The sequence below is a fragment of the Mugil cephalus genome, chromosome 18 (assembly GCF_022458985.1).
Source record: "Mugil cephalus isolate CIBA_MC_2020 chromosome 18, CIBA_Mcephalus_1.1, whole genome shotgun sequence".
Taxonomy (NCBI): Eukaryota; Metazoa; Chordata; class Actinopteri; order Mugiliformes; family Mugilidae; genus Mugil; species Mugil cephalus.
Genome location: NC_061787.1, coordinates 11,067,811 through 11,090,696, shown reverse-complemented (window position 1 = coordinate 11,090,696; position 22,886 = coordinate 11,067,811). Strand labels below are relative to the sequence as shown.

The window sequence follows — 22,886 nt, the reverse complement described above, 5'->3', positions numbered from 1 at the left end:
AAAAGAGCAGATTTCGTCGGAGAGCAACACCCTTATTTGAGAAAGGTGAAAATGACAGAGAGGCCTGGTGACATCCAGAAAACATCTTGTTGAAGCTGGCTTTAGGAGGGAGCATTCAGGAGGACTGGTGTGTGTGTGATCTCAGAGGAAGTGTTTTCCATTATCAAAAGCGAGAGTTTAGAGCTTGAAGATCGAATCCGGTGGGAGCCGTCACCGGGAGTGACATTCTCTTTCTTCCCAACAGTTCGTGCTCCGTATCTGTACTTGAGGTTGCACATTATGTTTCCTGAAACCTGATGTATCTCCGTAGCCATGTCTCCGTTGACAAAGCGCCTCTCTTATTTTACTACTAAGTGCTACAAGTACTTCTAAATATGTCAGTTTGTATTATACCGAGTTGTTCAATGAGCCTATCGTCCCGGATTTAACACCAGTGAAAACGTTAGTGGCCTGCAACGGTCTGTTGAATTTAAGTGACACTGGCAAGAAAGAACATTTTCCTACAGTTGCAGCCCTGAATGCCAATCTGCATCCCAGAAACCGTTTCCTTTGTTGGAATGAGCATGATGGAGGTAGGAGACTGCGGCGATATTGACATGACACTGCCATCCAGTGGTTATCTATGAAGTCGCATCTCTAGTTCAAGCGTCAACAAAATGGAAAAAGTAATTAAACAGACGGCGACACACTGTTGGCATTTCTTTAATAAACTTTTGCCAAAGGAGGAGGAAGGGGGACAAATCATTTTAGTACAAAAAAAAAAAAAAAAAAAAAGACATTGTATCCTTTTCGGGTTATGTTTGTTTTGCTTGTAATTTTACAACACCTATAGACAAAAAAAGGCATGTGGAATTCAAATTGAACCAGCCTTTGTCCGTTGAAGTCGCTGCATTCGACCAAGTGCTACCAGTTCGTATCGTCAAATAGCTCCCTGTGCTGATGTTTGATCCATCAAATGATGGCTCCTTTGATTGGGCCATTAAAAAATAAAAAATAAAAAACAAGAGGACACCACATTACCGGTCATAGTCCTAACTGTGCAGATATAGCACATCATCCATTTCCTTTCATAGCTAAAATAGTTTCCGCCTACTTCAGTCAGTAGTGCAAAACATTAATACTAGTCTGCCTTAGAGCAATTACAGAAAGGCGAAGGTAGAGATTAAAATTTACCTGGCCTGATAAATGTACACTCAAAAAAGGTAAAGGTTTAATTTAAAAGACAGCAGAATAGATTACAAAAAAATATGAAAATGGTATGAGCAAGAAAAGCTCCTCCGGTGTTATTCAACTGTCCTCCTGCAGCGTACTCCGCATTCCAGACTGAGGAGGAATACAATGCCTTACACAGATTTTAAGTTATTACAAAGTGAATGTGAATCTCCAGATCCTTCTCGTTTGGCCTGAGAGGCTTCAGGCTCGAAATAAGAGTCCTCTAAGCCTTTTGTCCGTTGTCACATTTCTTGTTTCCAGTCTTTCAGAAAGGCAGCCCTCGTCCTCTGATTGTTGTCGTCGAGTTCACGTGTGGAACGAAGCCGAGCGGTAGTGGTGGAGCCCCGACTTGGGAAGGGGAGCCCCAGGGTTGTCCCGGAGCCGGGTGGGGTGGGTGAGGGGCAACACCATCTTTTCTCGCCATGGCGTGGTTGTACAGGTGGATGGCGCTGGGGTTGGGCTGTCCCTCCACGGGTAATGGGCTGTGATTGTACTCGAAACGGTGGTCCTTATCCCCAGCGAACACCATGCTGCTGGGTCCGGTGGCTCCTGCGCCTGGAGGGAAAGGGTCTGGGTGGGCCGGCGCCAGGACTCCGGCAGCAGACGACGAGCTGGAGGCCTGTCCGGGCCCGCTGAACACTTCTCTCATAGAGTGAGGTGGCAGGCCTCCGCCTAACATGTGACCCATGTAGCTGTCCCCGAACCCGGCAGGAGTGAAAGGCGGAGGGGGTGGGTGGCTGTACTCTCCCCCGTATCCAGAAGCTTCTGCAGTAGCCAGAGGTGGGTAGTCTGGCTCCGGGGGTCTCCCCCCGTCACCTCCACCTGCGGATGCAATGGGGGGAGCGTGGCCCGTCTTGGGCTCGGGTGGTGGTTGACGATAGTCTAGGTCAGCATGTGGAGGAGGCTCTGGAGGCTCAGGAGGTCTCTGGTCTGGGGGCAGGATGGACACTCCACCTACCTCAGACACTGGAAAAGAAAAAAAATTTAAAAATTGTTACTACAGCTGTAACTAGAATTTACCCACAAGGGCCTGAACAGTCTTAGATTTATGAATGCTGCATTGTTAAGACTCACCTGGAGAGACTGGGCTGGGCTCTGGAGGCTGTTTGACCTCTGGAGGTAGACACGGTGCAGCTGTCCCACTAGGGTTGGTGCTCTCTGGCCCTTCTCCGCTGTCACTCGGTTCCGGCCTCTGAGCCTGCTGAGCCTGGAGGAGCTGAGCTAGCAGCATGGTCATGGCTGTCTGCGTGGCAGCTGCAGCCTCACCCTCCGGAATACTAGGCGGCGCGGACATAGGGGGCGAAGGAGGCTTGGGCATCGGGGGTGTGCGGGGGACTCCTGCTGGGGCAGCGGGCTGGGGGGGCTTGGCGGGGGCGGGTGCAGGTTGAGGGGGAGGAGGAGGAGGCTCGGCTGGCTCAGTGGGAGCTAAGGCTTTAGAAAGCTGCTGTAAAGTCTCCTGGTTGACCTTTGTGCTCATGGACTGGACAAACTGGGCTGTGTTGGCCGTACTCTTGGGCTGACCAAAGAAGTTCAGGAGGACTGCCAGCTGCTCCTGGGTGAACTGCGAGTTTGGACCCTTTGGATCTGCGAGAAGACGGAAGATTAACCTGAGTATAAAGCCATTTAAGGTGACGTGTTCAAGCAGCTTTCCACCACATTTTAATTTGACTCGGCTTCTGATGCCAATTAAAATAACAGCATAACAGTCAGTTCCATCCCCTGATACATCTTTAGATCAGGGAGCAACACTGTCCAGATGTGAAGAACGCTACTTCTAAGCTATAGTGCATTGGCTATGCCCGTGTCTGTTAAAGAAATAAGAAAGGGATTAATATGTGTAGCTGAATGAGTTTCATGTGGGATTACACAGATGTTCAAAATGGTTTGAACACCTGTCAAATCCATCATGGAACTCATATTGTGACACACTGCATTTCCTCTAATAGTGGCCGGAGCTTTTATTTACTCAGCCGCCCAGAACAACCTGCCATTATTGGAGACAGGCTTTTATTAGAGGGAGACCTTTATTTCCAGTTCCCTTTGTTTCACACCGTGTCGGTATATCTTCTCATAGTTTTCCAACCATTAACTCGACTACTTTTTTTTTTTTTTATTTATTTACTGTAGCAGGTGCGCCATACATGCAACAGCAGCCAGGCAGGATTGATTAACACTTAAGCGACACCATCGTATCAGATTAAAATAAATAGAGATCATTTATTGGGCAAACTGACAATGTTTAAAAAAAACGGTACCATGTATACATGAAACATTTAAAAGGCCATAGCACGTTTCACAACTTCCTCCCCTGTTTTTTGTTCTGCATATTTCAAAACCTTCTTCTTGAAGTTCACGTCAGGTTTTCTTCTTTGCGCTGATAAATCTCTGTTGTTGACAGTGTTTCGGTGAAATCTGGCTTCGCGTGTCACTTAGCTACTGCCATCTGTAGCACCTGTGCGTTACTACATCTATAATTGTCTGACAAGCGCAGTAACAGGCCAGCCTTAATTAGTTACCCCCAGTCATTATAAGAGACCCGGCTATTAACCGGCCACTATTAGAGGAAATATGGTATGCACATTAAACTGACTAGATAGATAATTTGGATCAACTAAATCCTACTCAAATAATATGTTTGCAGAACACCTGCCCTCACTGCCGACTTAACAAGCTAAAAAAAAAAAAAAAAAACGGTAGAAACACACGCAGTAGTCAAACTCACCAAGCAGTGCAGAAGTGGCTGCATTCTGGGCTTTGATGCCTCCGGGGGCAGAGAAACCCTGCGGGGTGTTACTGCGGCTGTCGTCAAGGCCCAGCTCTTTGCGGGGAGCCTTCGGAGCCGCCAGTTCTTCCGGCATCTGCTTCTGTCGACGACGCTTCTTACTCCACAGCTCATGACAGTCCTGCCACAGTGGAAGACTGAAGAGAAGGAAATGGTAAGTAAATTAAAAAAAAAAACAAAAAACAAAGAGAGGAAGGACTCTGATACGAATGTTTGGAATCAACAGGATAAAAGTGATGAACCCAAACATACTCTGGTGGAGGCATCTTGTCTGGATCCACGTCCTTGAGAAACTCGCTGCCCAGCGCCTGTTCGGCCGTGCAGCGTTTGCTGGGGTCCAGGTTTAGCATGTGGTCAAACAGGTCGAGGGCAGAAGGAGGGATGCTGAACAGAAGCAAAAGATCACAATAAAACTCAATTCTGGGTGGATCAGTTGCATAAAATACACAATCAGACATCGTGGACAATGACTTACAAAGCAAACTCCTCTCGTAACCGTCTGCGATACTGCTTCTTTGGTTTCATGGTGTTGAAGAACGGAAGCTTTATCACATCGGGCCAGACAGCAGGACAGGGGCTGCCGCATATTCGGCTAAAAGACAGAAATGCATTTGCTGAGTGGAATAAAGTGTGGACGTAACACGCAATAGAAAAGTGTCTAACATTTGCCTCCACTAGAGCTCATTTTCTTGTCTCCTCCCACGTTAACTTCAATGGGAGGTGGAAAGTAAATGGGCAAACGAGGAAAACGATACACTTGTGTTTCTTCAGATTTCATAGCTCGCAGCAAGAAAAAAAAAAGAACTGGACAAGCTTATTGGGTTTCCAGCTACAGAGGCAGTCGATCTCCCCTGAAATAACCTTTCCTCGAACAATGGACAAAAAAAAAGGGGGGAAGCCTTTTAATCAAAGCTATGTGATGTTACGGCCAAGTTAGACTCCCAGTGGTCAGACTAGACATTAGTTTACTACACTTACCTAATAAGCTCTAACTGAGCAAGCTCCTGGTTGGCTTGAAAGATGGGTTTCTTTGTGAACAGCTCTCCAAGAATGCATCTGTGGAAAAAAAAGAAAGACCCAATGTGTAAATATATTAACAATTGACCTACATTTTTATTTAAGAACAGCAGGAATGATGCTCTTACCCGCAGCTCCACACATCAATGGCCGGCGTGTACCTCTCTTCTCCCAGGAGCAACTCCGGGGGCCGGTACCACAGCGTGATCACTTTATTGGTGTACGGTCGACTAAAAATGAAAAGCACAAGGCCTGTTTGTTAGTATCAGTCACAAAAACACCTACATAAGAATCTTTCATAAAGCAAATGAGACACATGTGGCAAGAACATAAACTCACCTCTCTTCAGAGTTATACAGCCGAGCGAGACCAAAGTCTGCCAGCTTTATTTGACCTCTGATTAGGAGGAAAGAACAACATAGATTAAAGCCAGTTGAGAGCACGCACTCTGATGTAATAAAATAAAAGAAATCCAGCGGACTCACTTGTTATTGAGCAGGATGTTGGAGCACTTGATGTCTCTGTGCAGAAAGTTCTTTTTGTGGCAGTAATCGAGGCCCTCCAGCAGCTGTCGCATGAACGACTTGATGTGGCTTTCGTTGAAATGGACCAGGCCCGACTCGAGCAAACCCATCAAGTCGTGGTCCATGTATTCAAAAACAAGATAAAAAGCACCTGAGAAAAAAAGGAGGAATATATTTAGAGACAGGGACCATCAAATCAATGTCATACATGTGGGAATAAAAATGTAGTGCACCTTTATCATTCTTAAAGTCCAGAGCATCCTCCTTGTCTGTGACAATCTCCTTCATGTTTATGATGCTTTTGTGGTTGAGCTGTCGCAGAATTTTAATCTCTCTGATGGCCGTAATTGGGAAGCCCTCCTTTTCATTGTCCAGTCTGACCTTCTTCAAAGCCACCATTTCAGCTAACAGACAAAACAAAGGATTTTCATTTCCAAAAAATATCAGCGTAAATTAAAACAAAATTGAAAAAATTTAAAAAAAAAATACACACCAGTGTCTTTGTCTTTAGCTTTGTACACCTGACCATAGGTACCTTCCCCTGTGATACCAATGATCTCAAACTTGTCCACACAACGCTTCCCCCAGTCAATCTCAGTTTCTTTAATCTCACCATATCTTGGGCCACAAATTCTGGGAATTACAAGGAAACAGTCAACAAACAGGAAACAACAGTCATGGAAATGGTCATTTAGAGGGGAAAAAACTCTTATAACATACTTAGGTCTTCTGCGAAGTGCTTGAGACTTTTTGTCCTCGGGTGAACTGTGCGGGGACGACACGCCACCAGGAAGTTCGGGAGGCAGAGGCAAGTCCGTCAGGAGTGGGCGAGCCTTTCTCTCACACTTCTTCTTCCCTGAGAGTGACCCATCCTTCAAGCTGTGAAAAAGAAAAAAAAAGGAAATGAGCATGAGCAAATCCAGATAATCAAGCATAAAGAATGACCACAGGAGATAACGGTGCATGTGGCAAATACGTTCATACCTTTCTCCTTTGTCCATGTGCTCAAGAACAGTTTGGGGCAATGGGAGCGATGACAGAGCAGAGATGATTGATCCAGTGGAGCGTTCCTTGTCCTTCCCCTGTCCAGATGCTGGCGCTTTTCTCTTGTCCCGATGGACAGAGTCGTCCTTCCCCTTTCCATCTCTGTCCCTGCTGGTCGTGTGCTCGGTGGTCCTCTTGGATGACCTGTCAGAGGGGGACTGAGGCTGGCTGGTAGTGGGAGTCCTGGGACCTTTCTCTGGCGGAGGTGGCGAGGGAGGACGGCCCTTCCTGGATGTGTGGTTTGATTTGGGGCTGGGCTGGGGGGCGGATGAAGAACCCTTTGTTGGAGTCGACGTGTTGCTGGAGTTCTTCGCCTTGGCAGCCGCTTCTGCGGCTTTAACCTTTTTCTGCTTGCTGAGTTCAGCAGCTAGACTGGTTTTGAAGGTGAGTGTGCTCGGCGAAAGGCTAGAGGGGCGGCTGCGGGAACGCGAGTGGCGGTGGCGACTACGAGAACGCGAATGCCTTGAAGTTGAATACGGACTTCGGCTACGGGACCTGGCAGATCGCCTGAAAGAGAAATTACACCTTGTTAGACTCTGCCACCATCTACTAGATGTGTCACATATTCAGTTGAATACTTGATTTTTGTGTAACACGTACCACCAAATACACACACACAAAAAAACAATGACTACAAATGGCAAAACTTCGTCTTCGTTTCCATTACACAAAGCTTGCAATTTTTAAAAAAAATAAAAAAAACATCCACTTTTACTGAAAACGAATAAAAATGTTTAAAAAAAATTCTTAGATAATTTTTCACTACTACCCGTCAAGTATGAAGCACCACTGGCTTATTATAGCAAATCCCTTATATTCACTTTTCTAGTAGAGCACAAACAATTGAAACCTATATCATCCAATGAGCTTCAGCGTAAGAACTCACCTGACATCTGTACTGGGGCTCAGGGACTTCCTGTACGGACTTCGTGATCTCCTGCGGTTTCCGTAAGGACTTGAGCCAAACTCTCCTTGTTCGTATGGACTGTGTCGACCATAGCTCGGTGACCTGCGCCAATTCACCGGACTCGCAGGGGACCTCTTCCTTTTGTTGCTCGAGTATGAACTGGGTGACTTCGGCGCACTGTACGCGCCATACACATCTGTATCCCGGCTGTAATATGTGGAAGTGGGAGACAGTTTCTTGCTCCCGTAAGTTGGACTTCTTCTAGATATCAGCTGGTTATAACCACCAGGAGACTGGTAGCTATATGAATATGATGTCCCATAGGGACTTTCTGATTTCAAACCAGGACTTCTCCTGTATACCCTGAGGTCGTCACGGTCGTCTCTGTAAGATTGTGGAGCATCTCTGTATGCAGACGGGGGCTCTTTATCAGATCTAGTTTTACTCCTGTGCCTTTTTGAATCCCTTTTATCTGCCGTCAGCGAGGACTGGGATGTAGATGTCCTTTTACCATTTCTGTCACCGCTCCTTGTAGTGTCTCTGTGATTTTTAGATCCACTCAGGCTACCTCCACTCCTGGCTTTTGAGGAGTCCCTGTCCCGGCTCTGTCGGTCCTTTTTCCTGGCCTGCTCCTTCTCTTGCCTGCTCCTGTCAGATGGTCCTCTTGTTTGCGAGTCCTTGCTCAGGCTCACCGCCTCCCGGTCTCTCGGGTTGCTTCTGTCTGGGGATGCTGGTCCATTGTAGTCACCAAAGTCAACATCGCTGAGGCGGTCCACGGAGACGCTGTCAGCGTGGGGGTCAAGTTTGGGAGAGGGGCTCCCAGAAAAGCGTTCAGACTGGGAGCTCACGTCGTCGTACTCCACGAGCGTCCGAAGTTCAACCTCCTTTTCAAAGGCGCCCTTTCGGCCATTATCGGGGTCTTCCACCGAATCACAATGCCACAAGTCTCTGTCTTTGGGTTGCCTGCGTTTCTTTCTCCTAGAAGCCGACGAGCGCCTCTTCTCGCGGTGTCTCTCTCGCTGAGAGCCACCGCTCCCAGGTTTACTACGCCTGTCTTGCCTGTTCGCATTTCTCTGTGCAGCGGGGCTCCGTCCCCGACCCTCGCGAAGCACCTCCGAATTAGGCATCTATCCACCAAATAAACCCTCTAACGTTGAAAAATAACAATATGCGGCGTATATTACCTAAGCTCTGCTGCTTCCCGTGTCGTGGAAGAAAACATTGAGCTAGCTGTGTAACAGACAAGTTGGCTAACGTGACTGCAAATTCACAATTAAGACAGCTAGCCGCAGCTTAACATTAGCATTACAAAGCTAACACGGCTGAGATAAAGTGAGTTACTTCAGACGGCGATTCGCGTGACACTCGGTGCCAATGGATTCTGTCGCACAAAACTCACAGTATGTTGTGTACTTATTTACAGAGCCAGTCGATACTCAACCATTGTATTCCAGGACGGACATCTCCCAGAAATGCTAGCTAATGCTAGCTCGATTAGCCGGCTAGACACTCAGACTCCATTTACTGGTCAAAGCACAGGCCCGAGGCTCCTCCACATTTAAAATCCAGTTCTCCTAAAACGTAGAAGTCCATTCGCCCAATAGTGTCAAAGCGAGAATAAAAATAAACCCCGTGTCCCTCTCACAAACTTCTTTTCGCCTTCCATCTCGCTCCAGTGTGCAACAAGGAAGTGGTTAGCACGCGAGTTAGCAACTTAGCTAGCTAGCCTTCTTTTCTCCTTGCGCGGAGTTCACGGCAACTCAGTCAATAAAAGCACGAAAACGATGCCATTCAAAAACACGTCCGCTTTCACGCATCCAACCGGACAGTTCCCCCTTGTAATAGCAGCATCATCCAAAAGTAGCGAGTGTCCTTTCTCGTGAAATGGCTCAAAAAATTCCTTGATTTTCTTTTAAAAATATATAATAACTTTGTTCGCAATGAGGCTAACGGTACAGCCAGCTCGCCTGGGCCCAGACACCTTTCAAACTCCAGGCCTTGTGCGTCGGTGTGAACCAATGGCATCCGTATGCGTAATCCAGATCAGCGGCTGCGTCACCGCGAAGGGAAACCCCTACCTTCAAAATATAACACCGTGATCATAAAAAAAAATAAAAAATAAAAAATTAAACAGACAACATTGACGACCATTGACAAAAGGTGGTGTCTTATTATTTCGTACAGCACCTAAACGGCACACCGGATCATTTCGTTTCCCCAGCGGATTAATTTAGAAAATATTTAAATTATTTTTCCTGAGAATTATACATGAAACAAAAACAACGCTCATAGGAATGAATGAAAAAAAACAGGAGGAGATATTTACATTTTAGTTTGTCTACAGTGTCGAAACCTTTTATAATATAAATAGGCACATTTATACAGGAAAGGTATTTACAATTTCTTTGTCAGTTTTTAAAACCAAGTGGATGAATTCAAAGTTGTCTGTCTTGATCTTGGCCTAAGAGAACATATGTTAACAGAAATTCACCCATGTCTATTAAACATGGATGTCAGATAGCTTTCTGTACTTGCACTGAAGGTCAATTCTGTCTTGTAAAATGCCTACAGACAAGGCTCATGTGTGGCTAAGGAATCATGAAATTAAATAATATATGCAACGATATACTGCTTGGATAGTGTAATGGTATAAAAACATTTAAATTCCTCTCCATTTGATCAGCAGCAATCACGCTTGGCTTGATGTCTATGTCACCTTGATCCCATTTCATGTCTTCATGATGTAAACAGCCATGACGCAGTGAAAACACCGTGACGTGCTGTAAGTTTTATAATCTCCAGATAGCACCGTCCCCTTCAGAAAGGCTAGGGCCACTTCACAGAAAAAAGTCTCAAAGAAGTCTTCCTTTCCGAGACACGTCTGCCTTCTCAGTCCGGTCAGCTCACAAAGATTACACGATCTCATGTGTTATTAGTAATATCCACTTTATTTGCCATTTCCAAATAACTCACAAAAAATGAATTGAAATGTAAGCTTCACCTCTTGCATTCACAGACAGGCTACATTAGTGGTTATGTTCAAAATAAGTAAACATGAAGGAAACATTGAACTGATGGCAAACATACAACCATCCAATCAAAGACATAGATATCTATATATATATTTTTTATTATTTATTCCCAGGGTATTTATACAAAAAGGCAAAACGAGTTATCTGAATACCCGGTAGGACAGTTTGCTCCTAAGTTTTCACACGGTTTTAGTATCCTGCTGAAAATATTTGGGCCATCAAGTATGTTAAACTATACATGAAATCAAAGGAAAAGGGATTATGGATGATGTCCGCTCCTACAAAAAGCACTGACACTAGTATGAGACGGTGTTAAGCCAATGTTATAGTAAGCAAGCACTATGGCGGTCGCTTTAAGCAGCGTCTGTAATCCTCACCGGTGAAGACACAGCAGATATTGTAATGGCCTTAAGCGAGGGAAGGTTCGCCAAAACATTCTGGGCTCTTCACAGCAGATGTCAGTCTGACTTTAACTTTCAGGAGTGTTTCAATCGTAGTGTTGTGTACTGGAGGTTAGCCCTTAGAACATTTTGATTCTGGTGACGTGGGTTCCTAACATACAGGGGCTCGAGTTCTCTCACCCTAAGAAGTCTTTACTGTGTGCTTTTCAGTAGACAATACCCTAAACATTCTTACGCATGATCATCTTTTTTTTTTACATTACATCTACTGTATTAACTCTGGGAATTGATTGCAACATTTACATGGATACCAATACTCCTCCAATTATCAGAATAATCGTCTCAATTGTAACAGAATGTAACAAAACAGAGAGAGAGCAGTGGTGTAAACCTTTGATAATCTGTTCAATTGTAAAATACTAATGTCATGTAAACCAATCAGATCGTATCCCTCTCCTCGCAATAAATACATTCTTTTCAGGAAGGACAGAAACACGCAGGTAGTAAAAGGACTAATCGATCAGATAAGGGTTTGATTCTGTTGAAAGAATTCAGTAGTGTCAATAAAGTTGAGAGAAATAAACCTCTTCTCCTGTCATATTTCTGATCTGATGCTCCAGAGGGGCACAACCACTTTGAACATGTTAAACAAGTACTGTGGTGGTTGATGTTTTGATGTTTTAGCATCCATGTAAACTAGTAAGATTTTTTCAGTTGGGTTTCAGTAATATTTTCCATGTAAACGTAGCCAGTTTGAAGTACTTTCATATACATACACTAAAAATAACTTGTATGACGCCGTGCTTCTTGAGCTCAAGAGCTTCTGCTCCGCTCAGTCTTTCGAATGTAGTCGTCAGACGCCTATAGGGCCTTGAGCCATTTCCAAGTTTCACATTTCTTCTTTGCATTTAAAGCAAGCATTTTGCATAGACTCTTGCGTGGGGGCATCCTGTTGTTTGTGGTTATCCTTTCGTGTTAAGTGGTGAGGGCTACAGTTTAAAATTGGATCAGGAAGGCTGTGAGACTCAATTAAAAAACTAAATAAGTTAGCGGAAGTTAGAAGTTTTATAATAATAATAATAATAATAATAATGGCTCAGTCGTAGACTAAAAATCAATCATTCGGTCTATGCAATTTAACAGCGAATCGCATACTGCATTTTCATTTTGCCATTTTCCCCCCCACACACTGCTTCAACCTTTAATCTACCTCTAGAATCATCCAACTACAAGATAAAAGGAACACACACCAGGAAGTTCATTAAGATGTCACTAAAGCATTAGGACACAGGGTGGCCTGCAGCAGAAGCCAACAAAGTCAGTGACCTCTAAACTCACTGCGCACCATTGGCAGCCTAAGATTACTGGCAAACAGGATGAGCATGTGGGGATTATTCACATTCACAATGGACAGAGGCAACAGTGACGCGCGCTGCACAAGTGTTACTAAAGCCCTGATAACCTTGTTTTTCTCTTCCAGGTGACTCAGAACACAATTACTGTAGTGCTTTCTTTTGTTGCTCACTAGAACATGCACGCATGTCATTTGCATCAATTCATAAGTGGGCACTTATTTCTACTAGCTAGCATTCTTCTTTGGTGACTGAGAGCAACGTTTTATTTGGACAGGTACCACCTTTCTTTCCAGTTTCATTTTTAAATATTTTATGCCTTAAAGTCCATCTATTGATTCATTTTCAGTGTATATTCCCAATTAGAGATGTTCTTCACTAAAACAAAGAGGGGAATACAAGGTCTGAGGCAGGCGTGAAAGAAATCCTTTCATGCCTGGAAGTTTGTGTGTCAGAATAGCATGTAAAGGATGTAGTGTTATAGAATCACCTTTTTTCTTTTTTTAAATTAGAGCACCAGGGATTCCTTAATCGCAAAATGAAACAAACAAAAAAAAAAAAGGCAATAAGAGTCATTAGCATGAGACGTAAAATTTCTGAAATGTTAGGATTGAGTTCAAGTGTTGTTAAGTCCCTAACAGACTTAATAGTGATCATCTATGTTGTTTGTGCATTTGAGAAGACTCGACAAAGTGACTGGAAGTAGGAAGGGAAGAAAATGGTTAGTGCGCTTATCTTACATTGGTTGATATGATAAGAGGAGGAGGAAAAACTTCACAGATTAAAAACAAGTGTCCATAAACATACATAGTAAAATTGAGGTGTAAAAATGACAAACAGGAATGGCATCAATTTACGGCTCTGGCTTCGATAACTGTCCTTCAATTCAAATGCTTCGTAGATTCACCGGTGCAATGTACATTTCCTTGGTGGCACTTGATGAACTCTCTACACTACACTTGTGTTATCTTAGCTTTCCTACCAAAGATGGTGGACTAATTGTTATATGTATAGTGGCTATCTATCAAGATCTTCCACATTTAAACCACAGCTCTTTCATTTTGAACTTTCTGAATATTTTATACCCACCAAACTTTACAATGAAAGGTTTTGGAACATTTCAGGGCTTAGCCGCTTGTCAAGCTTTAGGCCTAAATTAAAAACACCATCCATTTATTACACTCTGTAATGTGTCAGAGTAAGAGATAGAGAGTACATAAATTATTTGGAGTGTCAGCACATAAAAAGTTAGAGCTATAAATGGTGTATGAGTGCCACCTTACTACTTCCTGACGCACGGTCAGATGCCCTGTTAGCCAGGAACAGAAAGTCATGATCAGGCATGGGCACAAAAGAAATGCAAAAGTCTGAGAAATGTATATATACATAAGCAGCGAGCCTGCCCCCTTTAAGGACTATAAAATACAACACCTCTCTCTAATTCTCTTGGCCAAACTTTTACTTTTCTTCTTCCCGTTCTTCTCTTTGCTGTCCTCCATTTTCCTCGCCCGGATCTCTCTCATCAGGTCAAAAAACACCTGTTGGACAAATGAACTGTTTTTCTGTTTGCCCAATACCAACAAACCCATTTGACTTCAGGATTCACATGTTTGGCCAGTTACACAAACCTTGTCGACGTTGGCACGGGTTTTGGCGGAAGTCTCCACGTAGCACACGCCCCACTGTTCTGCACGTGCCTTCGCCTCGTCCGCGCTAACCTGCCGTCGGTCGTCCAGGTCCGATTTATTGCCGACCAAGAGAAAGGGCACATTCTCATCTTCCTTCACTCGCAGGATCTGCTCTCTGGAAAACAGGAAATGTCACTCAACCCTGAATTGTGTAAATAAACAGACTACCACTTGCTTAAAGCCACGTAAAACCCAATTTGATCTCAAGAGGGTCGGACCAGTAAGACAGCAGAACAATAACCTGTAAGTAACAACAACTCCAGACTTTTTCCATTTGTGCAACAACAAGTAAATTAGGACAATATTTACATATTTTGACACTCGTGCTGTAGGCAGTCAACTCAAACTGAGACAGTATTGGTGAACTAAATAAGTCAAGCAGAGGGAGAATAACGTTCATTATATCCTGATTGGTGTTTCATTAAAACAGTCAGTCTCACCTGAAGTCTACCGTTGCTGCAAATGATTCCATTTCTGTGATGGAAAATACGCAGAGAAAACCCTCGCCGCTGCGGAAGTAGTTATCGCGGATGGCTGCGTAGTCCTCTTGTCCAGCCGTGTCAAGGATGTCGATCTGAACCTCTTCTCCATCCAGCACCACTTTCTTCCTGTAACTGTCCGCCTTAGTGGGCTCGTAGTCTTCAACAAACTAGAAAGACATGAAAGATTATCGGCAAACGCCAGAAGACGAGCTTTATTGCCTCAACAACTGTAGTGTGGTTTTTACTGCTGCTCACCTCATCGTACATGAACTGGAGGGTGAGGGCCGATTTCCCCACTCCTCCGCTGCCCACCATTATCACTTTGTGAAGGGCTAGAGAGTTCTGCCCTTTCGGCTTCGCAGCTGCCATGGCTCTGAGTACCAAAAGGTGCAAGTAGCAAAGGGAGAAAGTCCAAGGTGGCAGGAGGAATTGTGAAATAAAGACCGTAAAGTCAGTCCAAAGATTTCAGGTGTAACAAATTGCTGAATGATAAGTCCTGTGGAGAATAAAAAAACAATAATAATAAAAAAAAGGAAAGAGAAAGACAGAGGGAAATCTTTGAGATGTTGTATCACAATTTCCAAAGGTTTCATTTCTGCATTTAGATTTTTATTTATGACCAATGACATGGTAATAAATTCTACTACAACGAAAAGGTTTAACCAGATGAAAATTCCATTAAACTACAGGGGTTGGGCTGTGAGCTCCATGTCGGGCTCCGAGCCTCGTGGTAAATATTTACATCCATTGTACCATTTAAAACTACAACTAGGCGCAGCTAAGCTACACCCAGCCATACATTTAGCGCAGTGACTGTTGCCATGGCCATCATGCTGCAAAAAAAGAAAAAAGTACCTCACAGTTGACAGTAATTAGGTTAAGCATGTGCCACACAATTCATTGCTCCAACTGGCCGTAGGACAACTGGTTGCAGAGATATATTTTTTTTCCAGTTGAAACACACCCAACAACGAATCTATAAGGCTGGCTACTCCCTTGCGAAACCATTTAGCTACAGGCAGTTAGGTTTCACGTGTTGATGGCAAGTTACCACAAAAAAATATCAACCCTTTGGGGGACATTCTGCTTGTAAAAAACACGGCCAGATGATCTAGATAAGCTACGCGTACGCCACGACAAACAGCAGGCAAATTCCTTTAACCCGAGCAACGCATGCAAAACTAATTCAGCAGAGGAATAAAACTTCTTTAAAAGCTTCTAGGTAACATCTGGCCGTATTTTTGAATTGTTGACAGGAGTGGATAAAAATGTGACACACGCTAAAGCCATTTAAGAGCCAGACTCCCATACTGGACTTGCAGGAAGAGTGTCGGGGGGGGGGGGTCTGACGTCCAGAAAAGTGTCTGTTAAGGCATTTTCAATACAACACAGATCTCTTGGGATCGAGGATATAAATGGGGGAAATGCAGCCAATAGGTCATTATACAAATTAACAAAAGCAGCCTGTGCACTGAAAGTCAATATTTGGATTTAATATTCAAGGCAACGTCCTTTCACTTCAACCATTTAAGGTGGTAGGCACCTACTAACAAATGGGGTTCAAGCGAAAGTCAAAACATCTGTTATACACTTTAGGGTTTTTATATGAATGTTTAAAAATAATGGTTAAAAAGTTACGATTGAAATGTCCATTTGTCTGAGTAAGGGAGCAGATAAATTACATTATTTATCTTTAGTGGTGCCCACTAATAAAAGGCGTAACGTCACCACATCCGTGTTAATAAACCATCCGGCGTATTAATATTTTGTCAATTAAATAAGGCTACTGAGGAAAGCACGTCACGAATTCAATGACGATAACTAAGCAAGTGACAAGTTTATGTAGTGCTAACAATACGTCACAATAACAGGCAACGTATATGACATTAAAACACTGTACTAGACTCTAATAATAATGTTAACTTATTAGCAAGTTAGCTATTGGCATTTCAACTGTCAGTAAACCAGCTAGCAGGTTTGACGATGTGGCTAAAACAGCTAACTAACCTCCCGAGCAGGTAGACGCCTCCTGGCCTTTATTTACGCCCCACATGAAATAATACGAGGGCTTAATTCATTTTAAAATCCGACATTCAGCAACAGATGCTCGGGTCCATGCTCCCAAACTAGCAGGCTAACGTGCTACAGGGGGCTAGCAAGCGATAGCAGGTAGCTAATCACAACTAAATGATGCGACGCGTGAAGAAAAAAAAAATAATAATAAAAAAAATAAAAAAATAAAAAAAAAACGCGGACGCCGTTATATCAAATCAGTTCGTGCCACTAAACTCACCTACCGTTTAATTAGATAGCAGTCACCTTGGGGAGGCGGCTCGGGGAGGCTGAATGGGGCAGCAAATATTGAAAAGACTCAACTAGCTACGTGTTAGCTCATGGCTGGCTCTCCAGCTAACTCCAGAGACTCGGGCTTGTAGCTGGTAGCTCACTGGCGGACTGACTGCACGTCCTCTGGGCTTGGCTCCGTCTGACAACGCCCGCCCGCCTGGGAGAACCAGACACCACTCATGTTTCACTCTTGTCGGCGAATTGAACACTCACTTGACCAATTCGTGACTAATTAAAACTATGTTATGATATTGCAACAACATCTTGAATTTGTTTTGTAGTTGAGGAATACATTTTTTTAACCTAACGCACGTGCCTGGCAAGTGATTAATTGGCTAATCAGAATAAATGGTGGCACGTTTGTTGAGGAGAGAAGAGAGAAATAAACTCTCAGGCAAGTAATAGGCAAGTAATGTTGGTTTAAATGTACATTTTTCCTAAATAAGCTATCCTCTGCTAGTACTTATACCATCAAATCCAAGTACGGTTTTATTTTTAGCTCAAAAGAAATGTAAAATGTATATAAAAAACTTAAAAGTCACATTAAATGATATGGATACAGTTCGTTTAATAGTCTGACTGAATATACTTTCAAAAGGGCAGGGAATTTTGATTTAAAATTATATTTTTCTGCAAATAAATGTTTAAAAGAATCACATTTAAGGTTGTAGATACAGTTATTTCATGTTTCATGATTTTCTTTTGTACTTTTTGTGTGTTTTAGTGATGAAGGAAAAGGCCAGAATCTCTGACCTGCACTTGAAGTTTGCAGAGAAGACGTGGAACGATACTTTTCAGCTCGTTCGAAGATGCATGGTGAGGCAATTTTCCATTTCACATAAATCCTAGTGGGGTGTACCACTTTCCTTTGTAATGCAACTCCCTTAAATTTATTACTTTAAAGTATTTTCTCTATTTAGTTTAAAAAAAACTATGAACACATAAGAGTGCTTCCTGGATGATTTCTCTTATATGATGATGTGCTGTGAATCAGGAGCTGGTGTGGCAGCGCACTCAGAATGAGATCATTCATCCAGGAACACACACACGTCTTTGTTGTTTCATCAACAGTTTGCGCATTGATGCTTCTTGCAGCTTTACTTAGATTCACTTATCAAAAAAGCTGCATGGAAAATTTCACAGACGCAAGGAAGATCCAGGCTTTAAATCAAAGCACGGTCCTTTGCGTCTTATTTTAGTTCGACGCTAACCGGCCCTGGCATCTGCAGAATTTACTCTAAAAACCTTGATTCTTTTGAAAGACGCGTCACTTGCAGATGTTTATCCTTTTGTTAAAGGTTTAAACAAACACCCCCAACGTCTCGGCGTCTAAGCGAGGAGGCGGTGGGTTAGTTTTCTTTAGATTTCTTGTGGGTGGAGCAGCAGGGCAGATAATACTTTTGGATTAATACAAAGTGGAGCTTGGCAGTGGTCAGTCTCTGGAGTCTGTTAAAGCAACTTGATTACTTGGTGGTCTGAAGTGATGTGTGGTCCAAAGGGATCAGACAGCTGGGTCCAGTTACACAACTCTCCGAGGAGTTTTAATATGAAGCTATGGGTTCTCGGAGAGTAAGTGCAAGAAGGCGATATAAATTTCAAACACCCTGATCCAAAAGGTTTGTTTTACTGAACATCGCAAAACAAGTGCAAAACATCCAAATTGTGAACGTCTCCGTCGCTGTAGGGATGTGCAGTTTGTGCTGCGTGGCAGTACGAGCAGACAGGGCTGAAGACTGTCTATACGCACTGCCACACAAGGGCTCCATTGTTTTTTTTTTTTGTTTGTTTTTGTTTTTTTGTTTTTACTCTCCCTTGTATTTTAACAGGAGAAAGCCAGAGATGCATCTAAACCCTGTGAGCCGCTGGTTCGATCCCTGGAAAGACTCCAGGAGGTGTTTAATGGTAAACACGCATTCACACAGATAAGATAAGTCACTATACATTAAATTAACACAAGTCACACACACGACCTGTGTCTGAGCCTTATATTAACACACTTTGTATTTCCCTGCACAATCCATGAATGGAGTTCCTAAATCTAAATCTGTGTTTGCTAATTGTTCGAATTTTCTACATTAGGTTATTGCCCCAAAGACAAATGTAGTGTTTGTGTATACGTGGCTTTAAATCTGATTCTGAAATGGTCCTGTATGGGTTTTAGTACACACATATATTTTTAGGGTCATAACCACAGAATGTGTAGAGGAGGAAAAAAAACAAGGAATGTGCTTTGGTAGCCATTGTATTTTAACTTTTTACTGTGAGTCTCTATATGTTTCAGTGTCTTCTATGAATACAACGCGATGCCGCCTGGAAATGACGGCCAAACAACAAGGGTAAAGAGTCGTGTTTTATTCCACTCCTCATTCTTACCGGTCTCGTTTATACCAGAGCATTCACACCTGTTTTCATTCCCGTTTTCTCCCGAGGATGGGTTTTCACATCACTGAGTCCACGTGCTACCTGACGGCCGACTTATTCTACCTGGAAGTGCTGTTGCTGCCATGTGGTGGAGTGGAGGAGGTTAAGGTGGCCAAACATGGAGAACCCCCTGTTGTAAGCAGACTGTACAGTTTCCAACGATCAATTTCACTCTCCCTTTTACTCTGCTAATGAAAACAAACTACCCCGCAGCCCAGTGTGTCCCTTCTTCAGCTGCTGAGGTAAGGAACCGTTTCCAGGCAAATTAAAATCAGAACATTCCTCTTGCAGTAAGCAGAGCCAATAAACTCCACAGATAAATGGCAGCACTATTATTAAGGTTAATACTTTTAGTTGCTCATTATTCTTTTATTTTTTTTTTTGGCTGTTCAAACAGGTCCAAGAATTTTGCTGAATTCTCCCAGAAGCTGGGAGGTCTCTTTGCTCAATACAACATCCCAGGAGACAAGTACCTACTCTTAATATAAACTATAGCTTTTAGTCTCTTTAAGTGATTTTAGATATCTTGGTCACTTTTTTCTCTCTCTCAGTGAAATCAAATTGAAACTGTTGGCGTCTCTGCAGCACCTTGAGAAAGACTTGCAGCAATTATCACATTTGCCAAGGTGAGTGAGTGAAAAATCCAAATTTTTCAAGTGAAAATGCCAATGAAACAATTTGGATTGTGACTAATTCTGACTCCAGAGCACCAAAGTACGATGACCCCCAAATGGAGACTATAAACAATGGCAGGATTGGACATCTAACGGCAGGGAAAGAAGGTATCTGTACACAAAATATCAGCTATGTGCTAATTTAATTTTCTTTAACTTGATCACATGTTTTTATTCTAGATTGTCCTCTGACTGTGCAGTTCTTCACCCCCCCGCCTGATGCAATTAAGTCTTCAGATTCACGTAAAGATGCATTCTTATGACGGTGGTTCATTAAATCCGTTCGCTCCATCAGTTTCTCATCTTAAAAGCTTTTCTGTATAAAGGCTTGTCACCAGTTGTCCAGGCAGCCCAGGTAACCGTGGGCGACAGCGACGTGACTCACAGGCTTCAGATGGCGTCTGTGATCCAGCAGCCTCCGCAGCTGGATCCCCAGGGGTAACATATTATTGTTTTAATCTCTGGCTCAGCGGGATGGTTTTTTTTTTTTTTTTTTTTTTTAGTTTACATCCTATGGGGAGTCTGAATGTCTCTGCTGTTGTGGCGCTAATAGAGTTGTAATTGTGACTCATGGCAGTTTCCCTGTGTTCGCTCCACTGGCTGAGGTACCGAGTGAGACATTGCCTGCCTGTTTCCTGTTCAAGCTGCAGCCTCCGATTCCAACGATGACGTCTTTTATAAAGGAGCTCAACCAAATTACTCGTAAGATGTGACAATTATTCTTTTTTTTTTTTTTTTTCTTAAAAACAAAGCATCAGCGTCATCTCCTGTTCACCCTCTGATATTTCGCAGATGTGGCTGTACCAGATGTTGACCTGCAGTGGGCACCATTACCCAAGCTTCTGATGAGAGGCTCACAGAGTCCAGACAGCCACTGGGAGGCATCGGACAAAAAGGAGACAGTCTTTACAGTGGTATGATCGGGGGAAAAAAATTAATAAAGTGGTTTTGCTTCAAGCTCAATCATTACAATGTTTGTATGTTCAGTCTCTTCCTGGTGGTGAGATGCACAGCTACGTTCTCCCCGGAGCTGCGTGGGATGCGGCCGCCCAGAGAGGGGCGTTGGTGGAGAGTGTTCCCTTCACCCAGCCGGCTCACGTCCCAGCCTTACTGGAGCTGCTCCGCCACCAGTGTGTCATTAACACCCTGCTGAGGAGCTGTTTTAATCTAGAGTCCTCCAGACTCAGTAAGTAGGCAGCTTCATATTATAAATTCACATCAGAATGGGGGTGGTCATTAATGCAAAGCTGCAAAAAAGCATATATTTTTTTTTAATCGGTTTCATTCATATGAACAATTTATTTTAATCAGACATATTTATGATTTAGATTCCAACTTTTACACGTCCAAATCTTCAAATGTGCTGCACACAGTTGGTGTTCTTGCCTCCATGTTTTTTTCCCTCCTGCAAACATTGGGGGAAAAAAATGTTCCAGCCACAGAGAAACAATTGTCTCAAGCATTTACATGCTCATTCATTGCTAATATTTTTCCTGTTGAGCAAATATATTTCACCACCCGCCCAGTTCAATTGAACGCTACTGCCAAACAACTCAGTCTCTGTCCTGTGACGTGGTTACATGACTCATTTTTATTCTGATTGGGCAATTATTCTGGTTATTATGTGATGATTAGGTCCTCATAAATGAACCCGTTGATTAAATCCTCTCAGGTTCAGTGTGTGACCTGCATTTTGAAGTCCTTCCAGAGTCAGACACCAGCTTTTCTGTGACCTTCCGCCGACCTGACGCTGACTCCCTCGCTGTTTGTGAGCATTTCTTATTATTTTCACTTGGATTAAAGCAAAAGTAAGTAGGCCTTTGTGAGCTGAACTTCTCAGATGTGAGGATGTGATACTTGGTCATGGATACTAAAATATTTCATTAGGCTGTGTGAAGCTATAACAGACATTTTCAGTTTCCTCACATTTTATCGACACAGCGATCTATCAGCTTGTCAGATTCAATAAAAATGACCAAGTTTATGGAACTGGTTTTAGATTTATAGGCGTCATTGTGCACTTGTGTCCACAGTGCTGGTGAACGTATCTAATGCTCATGAAATCAGCTGCAGCTTGTTTGGAGGAAGAACATGTGACCCCTCCATGGATGAATACATCTCTACGGTCATGAAGCAGTAAGACTAAGACTACAGTCTTAAGCAAATGTATACATGTAAAGGACGGATGCGTGACCACACGTGACCCTGCTTGATTTCTTCTGCTTTTGTTTCCCTCAGGTGCATGTCTGTTCCCGTGACCATGAAGACGCTACACAGCAAGCTGCAGGAGATCACCTCTGCCCCTCTTTTTCCCAGCCTTCCGGCCACCACAGAAGCCCAAAATGACCAGTCGGGTTCCTCGAATGCAGCTGCAGCAGACGCCAACAGTGACTCGGTCACGTTCTGTCAGAGCGCAGCTGTGTCAGAAGACACAGGCCTCAGCGTTTCTGGTTCCGCCTGCTGTGCTGCGTCTGTAGCCAAATCTGAGCCTCATCCTGAAACAAACACGAGCCCCACTGATAGCCCTTACCTTTTACCTCCTGTGGTTGTGTTTCCACCATGCGTTGGCAGTAATGGCCAACCGCCAGAGCTGATGTGAACCTTTTTTCAGCTTCTATTTGTTTTGTTTTTTTGTTTTTTGTTTTTTTTTTTGGGGGGGGGGGTTTGGTTTTGGAAGTTTGATTCTGTGTAATGCAGCTAGTGCATAATCACACCCATCTCCTGCATAACACTCAAGTGTTTCTTACTTTGCATTCCAGTGTGGCAGAGAAAGCTGGCTGCAAAGGGCTGAGGTTTGGCATTTGACCTCAGGCAGCCAAGAGCCCAGCAGATTGGTACCATGTGAACTACTCGAACATTGGTAAAGGATAAACATCATTAAAATGGTTTTATAGGATGCACAGATAACGGCGAGGGTCTACCATCTGCACAGCTCTGAAATGTATCGTGCTACTCTGAAGCACCGCTTCTTTAGAGGAAAAATAAAGTTTTGCACAAATGACAT

General features: G+C 43.4%; 3 protein-coding genes across 9 annotated transcripts; 1 reads left to right on the top strand and 2 right to left on the bottom strand.

Moving 5' to 3' along the window:
* Nucleotides 1–686: 686 nt before the first annotated feature.
* On the bottom strand, nucleotides 687–9,521 carry cdk13 (cyclin-dependent kinase 13). Its single transcript, XM_047568505.1, has 14 exons — nucleotides 7,466–9,521; nucleotides 6,520–7,086; nucleotides 6,256–6,414; nucleotides 6,029–6,168; nucleotides 5,769–5,939; nucleotides 5,497–5,686; nucleotides 5,351–5,407; nucleotides 5,140–5,241; nucleotides 4,973–5,050; nucleotides 4,470–4,586; nucleotides 4,247–4,378; nucleotides 3,935–4,131; nucleotides 2,287–2,796; nucleotides 687–2,178 (listed from the first exon to the last, which is right to left on the bottom strand). The coding sequence occupies exons 1-14, from the start codon at nucleotides 8,611–8,613 to the stop codon at nucleotides 1,478–1,480; spliced, it is 4,269 nt and encodes a 1,422-aa protein (XP_047424461.1). The 5' UTR covers nucleotides 8,614–9,521; the 3' UTR covers nucleotides 687–1,477.
* An 894-nt stretch (nucleotides 9,522–10,415) lies between these two features.
* Nucleotides 10,416–17,559, bottom strand: ralaa (v-ral simian leukemia viral oncogene homolog Aa (ras related)). 3 transcript variants are annotated; one of them, XM_047568515.1, is made up of 5 exons: nucleotides 17,541–17,559; nucleotides 14,697–14,937; nucleotides 14,400–14,608; nucleotides 13,900–14,074; nucleotides 10,416–13,809 (listed from the first exon to the last, which is right to left on the bottom strand). In XM_047568515.1, the coding sequence occupies exons 2-5, from the start codon at nucleotides 14,808–14,810 to the stop codon at nucleotides 13,687–13,689; spliced, it is 621 nt and encodes a 206-aa protein (XP_047424471.1). In that variant the 5' UTR covers nucleotides 14,811–14,937; nucleotides 17,541–17,559; the 3' UTR covers nucleotides 10,416–13,686. The 3 variants fall into 3 exon arrangements, with proteins under 3 accessions (XP_047424471.1, XP_047424469.1, XP_047424470.1); XM_047568513.1 differs by lacking the exon at nucleotides 17,541–17,559 and adding an exon at nucleotides 16,739–16,902; XM_047568514.1 differs by lacking the exon at nucleotides 17,541–17,559 and adding an exon at nucleotides 16,735–16,895.
* zgc:111976 (uncharacterized protein LOC553663 homolog) lies at nucleotides 14,066–22,885 on the top strand. Of its 5 annotated transcripts, none has more exons than XM_047568510.1 (17): nucleotides 14,066–14,202; nucleotides 17,512–17,603; nucleotides 18,614–18,689; nucleotides 19,069–19,123; nucleotides 19,217–19,343; nucleotides 19,422–19,450; nucleotides 19,606–19,677; nucleotides 19,760–19,834; nucleotides 19,914–19,990; nucleotides 20,063–20,125; nucleotides 20,209–20,320; nucleotides 20,460–20,584; nucleotides 20,675–20,796; nucleotides 20,870–21,068; nucleotides 21,555–21,650; nucleotides 21,916–22,018; nucleotides 22,121–22,885. In XM_047568510.1, exons 2-17 carry the CDS (start codon nucleotides 17,514–17,516, stop codon nucleotides 22,479–22,481), a joined length of 1,782 nt encoding a protein of 593 aa, XP_047424466.1. In that variant the 5' UTR covers nucleotides 14,066–14,202; nucleotides 17,512–17,513; the 3' UTR covers nucleotides 22,482–22,885. The 5 variants fall into 5 exon arrangements, with proteins under 5 accessions (XP_047424466.1, XP_047424467.1, XP_047424464.1 ...); XM_047568511.1 differs by lacking the exon at nucleotides 14,066–14,202 and adding an exon at nucleotides 15,828–16,610; XM_047568508.1 differs by lacking the exon at nucleotides 14,066–14,202 and adding an exon at nucleotides 17,009–17,181 and having other exon boundaries at nucleotides 20,221–20,320.
* Nucleotide 22,886: the final 1 nt, after the last annotated feature.